Below are 4,583 nucleotides of genomic sequence, written 5' to 3'. Positions count from 1 at the left end.
AGGTCCTGGCGTACCTCTGACGCGGGCAGGTCGACTGCGGGCGCCGCGGGGGTGACAAGAGAGCGGCCGGGCCCTTACGACCTAGGGCGGAGCTCGGCGATCCAAGGGCTCTGCTCCCAGAGCGAGGTGGCCGGGCGGCTCGGGACCGTGGCCAGAGCCGGCATGGAGCGGTGGCGTGACCGGCTGGCACTGGTGACGGGAGCCTCGGGAGGTATCGGCGCGGCCGTGGCCCGGGCCCTGGTCCAGCAGGGTCTGAAGGTGGTGGGTTGTGCCCGCACCGTGGGCAACATCGAGGTAAGGCCCTGCAGGGGAGCGAGTGGCTCCGGGTGGCGTCGTTTCCGCCGGGCTTGGGTCCAGGTGGGGGATGGGGAGCGGTCGGAGCCAAGGTGTCACGCTGCCCTCTTACCCGCCACCCCAGGGCCACTTGCAGCGGGCTCAGGGGCAAGAGAGGTGGATGCCTAGTTGGTGGAGGAGGCTTTTGGATCCCTCAGGGCAGGACTCTGTCTTTGCTTTTTAAAGTCTTGTCCGTTAGGGAGCTTTTTTCCTGACAGCCTCTGCTCTAGTATACCAAGTCTCTGACTCCCTGGCATCTTTTCTCCTGCTTCCCTACCTGCCTGCTCAGGTTGGCTGAGAAAAGGAGAAGCCAGGGAGAAGGGAAGAAAGCTTTCTGGCCTCAGTGGCGAAGCTGGCTACTGGGTTGCTTCCTCTGGTTCCCAGACCTAGTCCACAAAGCCAAACAAAGCGAGTAGGAGCTAGAGGACTTGATCCTGCTCATTTTTCACCCAGGACTGAGTGGGGTTGGAGTGGGAGTGGAGCTTTTCTGAAGAGGCTCAGCTCCACCTTCTCCTGAAGGTGAGGGTTAACCTTCTCGATGGACATAAGGGACAAATGGGATGTATATATAAAGTAGACCTTTTTTCCAGTTTCACTGTCACAGGTGGGACTGAGGAGGTAAACCAGGGCATTGAACCTGTGTGCTCTGGGGGACAAAGCAATGTGGAACTGAACCCCCTGGTTTTTCTCTTAATGTGGGTTGGGAGCCCCAAGGGTTGTGAGCAATGAGAGCTCAGAGAAGAAGGAAATGAAGTTGGCTGTGTTGGAGCAAGGAGGAAGAAGGATGAGCAGTTTCCATCATAGGAGCTTTGGATTTACCCCAGCCAGGACCCCCCTCAGGGTTTGGGCTGGTGCTGAGCTTGACTTCCACCCTTGCTCAAAGTCCCTGGGGCAGGGAGAGGGCGAGGAGGCCTTGGGTGGGGCTGAGCTGGAAGGTGTGCAGGAGGGAGGCCTGTCCCCTCCCCTGTTGCCGACCAAAGGTTCGCTTTATAGCCTCCTAGATGGTTCCAAGGTCACCTGGCTATACCCTTGCCCCACACTGCCCCTCCCTTTCCCCTGTTCTGAGGTGCTCAGGGCCCGCCTCCACTCCGGAGCCTAGAGGATCAGACCAGGGATTAAGCCACTTGATTCTCTGATTCTAAAGCCACTCTTGCCTTCTGTTCCTACTTCCACCCCAACTGCAAACCATCCAGAAGGGTCCCTGAACCCTGAGGAGAGCCCCCGATTGATCACTCACCCCCCAGGAGGCCTCCTTTAATGAGGGGGGATGGCTCAGCTGTGAGGGGACTGACATGATTTCAGGTCCTTTTTGAGGATAGATGCGGACAGGTAGGGCAATGAGAAAACAGCAACAGAGAGACATGTATTATCAGTCCCTCCATTGTGGCTTTGCTGCAGGGCTTTGAGTCTGGAGGAGGAATGGAGAGTTTCGTGCCAGGAGAGGGCAGAATTCCAGGCTGCTTTGCCCACCATCTGCTTTTCTTGATTGGTTGATGGATTCATTCATTGACACTCAAACAAAATTTGAGTTCCAACCTCCTACAGTGAGAAGCCCTGTTTCCCGAGGGGGTTGTTGAGCAGGTGAAATGTTGAGTAGGTGAAATTGGGTGAAGGGGGACTTCTGAGACCCAGAAGACTGTACTGCTTAAACTCATGGAAAGTTAAAGCAGAAAAGAATTTCCTAGGTCACCTGACTGAGCCCTTTATTCCTGACTTGGTTTGGGGGTAGGATGGTGTTCCAGGGCAGGAGACCAAGCTGGCCCTCCTCTAGGGCTCCCTGCCCTGGCACCCCTGGCCCACCGACACATGTCCATAGTCACCTTGAGGAGGCTCTGGTGCCCGGTCACTGGCCTCCAAAGCAACCACACAGCTGGTTTTCTTCCTGCTTCTGAATGGCTGCTTACCTCAGCCATCTCCCAGTGGCCTTTCTGTCTTAGGGATCTTTAGTGTCTCGAGGGCCCTGGCAGTGCCCAGGGGGGTGCCCAGTGTCACCTACTACCTGGCTTGGCTCACAGTCTCCAGAGAAACTGGGGTGGAGGGTGGTGCCCCGTGGGTCAGAGAGAAAGACTCTCCTGACTTCCTGACGATTTCTATAAGCAGGGCGAGGGGAGACCAGCTGTTGAGCTCAACTGAAAAGTGAAAAGTCTGTGTGAGGGTTCTGAGCCAGCTGGCTGCAGCTTGTGGAGGAACAGTGATCGTTTAGATATAAGCCCTTCTGAGAGGGTTTGGTAGAGTGATGGGAGAGAAGTGAATTGAGGTCCTGGTGACCCTGGGCGCTGGTGGAAGAAGCATGGGGTGGAGTATGGCTATGAGCGGAGGTGTGTTCCTGTTGGGAAAGAGTCAGAAAAGAGACATCTCTCCATTCCCGGGATCCCCAGGCCCCTTCTCTGACCTCCCCACCTCACCCCAGAGCCCCAGAAACTTCTCCCTTCTTGAACGGAAGACTCGAGTTTATTTGGGAGGTTCCTCCACTGATGATCTCAGCCTCCCCCACCCTCACTCAGGGACTGCTCTCACCCCTGGACTTTGACCTGAGAGGTCAGGCTGTGAGGATGGCCACCAGAGGCGAGAGCTCTGAGCGGTGACAGCGGCGGGAGGTGGAGTCTGAGGGCGCGGGGTGGGTTGTGTGTGGAGTGAGCAGCTCATCCCAGTTAGACCCCTGTTGGGTTTCATAGGAGCTGGCTGCCGAATGTAAGAGTGCAGGCTACCCCGGGACTTTGATCCCCTACAGATGTGACCTGTCGAACGAGGAGGACATCCTCTCCATGTTCTCAGCGGTCCGCTCTCAGCACAGCGGTGTGGACATCTGCATCAACAATGCTGGCCTGGCCCGGCCGGACACCCTGCTCTCAGGCAGCACCAGCGGCTGGAAGGAAATGTTCAATGTAAGGCCTGGGGGCAGGGTCTGTGGGGGGGGAGAAGCGGGTCACAGCAGCTGGGAGGAAAGCAGGAAGATAGACCTCTATGGCCAGGAGGAAAGCAGGAAGATAGACATACATCTACAGCCAGGAGGAAAGCAGGAAGATAGACATCTATAGCCAGGAGGAAAGCAGAAAGATAGACATCTAGGGAGAGGAGGCTTCAGGTTTCTGCCTGGGGCACTTTGAGTCTCACCTGCTTCTCCTCCCCAGAGGGAGAGGGAGTGGAGGAAAGGCCAAATCTTTCCCATTCTTCTTTCCTCTGAGCCCCTGGGGGCAGTGCTTAAAAGCTGGTTTCTTTCTGTTGGAAGAGAGATTGGTAGGAAAGAAAACTGCCCTCAATCGGATGTCCCCAAGTGGCAGCTTTGTGCTTGGGGACACGGTCTGATGGGAAGAACAGGAACCCAGAGGCTGAAGATGATGGTCTCATTCAGCCCCTCCAGTAACCATGTGGCTTCAGGCAGGTCATCACCCTCTCTGAACTTCAGTCTTGTCACATGGTAATTGGGATGAACTGCACCCAGACCATCACTGTCTGGGATCACAAATTCCAGTGTCTCCTGAGGCCAGGTAGGAACCCAAAGAGTGGGGCGGGTTGCACGGGGAAGCACTTGGCCATGGAGGGCCCCGCCCCTCCCATCCTCTGCCGTCTGGGCAAGCACAGGCCTCCCCACCCCACCCCCGCTGCCCCGTGTGTGGCCAGATCTGTGACTTCGCTGAAAGCAGCGGGGGCATCAATTTCCATGGAGACCCCCACCCACCCCATTCACCAAAACCTCAGCTCCAGGAATGCAAGGACTTTTGTCTATTTCATTTTTAGAATGTTTTAAAACCACGTGTAGACCAAGCACAGCCTTCAGGGCGTGGATTTTCAACCTCTAGACTGTAATATGGGGCAGTACCTTCAGGGTATGAAACTAATTCTGAGAAGTGGAAAGCAGTGTGTAAATGGAATGTTTCTATCCCCCGCCCCCCACCAGACTTTTCATATGTGCTCACAATAACACCTGACAGGTGCTTGGGCCCCGAAATGAGCAACGAACGTTGAAACGTTGAACGGGGATATGCAGCCCTGCCCTTGCCCTCAGAGAACCTTCTGAGAGATCCAAGTTGTGGACGTCACCTGCAGTCAGGGCGTCTCTAAAACTAGACCTCAGCTTGCCTGACTGTAAAGCGAGGCATGTATATGAAATCCCTAAGCCCCGTTCAGCTGGAACATTATGTCATTCTCTTCAGTTCAGTTCAGTCGCTCAGTCGTGTCCAACTCTTTGCGACCCCATGAATCGTAGCACGCCAGGCCTCCCTGTCCATCACCAACTCCCAGAGTTCACT

The 4,583-nt window shown here is 55.8% G+C and overlaps 1 protein-coding gene across 1 annotated transcript in view; it reads left to right on the top strand.

Annotated features, from left to right (window-relative positions):
* Positions 1-6: 6 nt before the first annotated feature.
* The window catches only part of DHRS11 (dehydrogenase/reductase (SDR family) member 11), a 9,921-nt gene continuing 5,344 nt past the window's right edge, over positions 7-4,583 (top strand). The window contains exons 1-2 of the mRNA XM_010861554.1: positions 7-294; positions 3,009-3,218. Of these exons, the coding sequence (XP_010859856.1) occupies positions 163-294; positions 3,009-3,218 (342 nt within the window). The 5' untranslated portion in view covers positions 7-162. The remainder of the gene's footprint in view (positions 295-3,008; positions 3,219-4,583) is intronic.

This window comes from Bison bison, unplaced genomic scaffold (assembly GCF_000754665.1).
Source record: "Bison bison bison isolate TAMUID 2011002044 unplaced genomic scaffold, Bison_UMD1.0 scf7180017864472, whole genome shotgun sequence".
NCBI lineage: Eukaryota > Metazoa > Chordata > Mammalia > Artiodactyla > Bovidae > Bison > Bison bison.
This window is presented reverse-complemented; position numbering and strand designations above follow the sequence as displayed.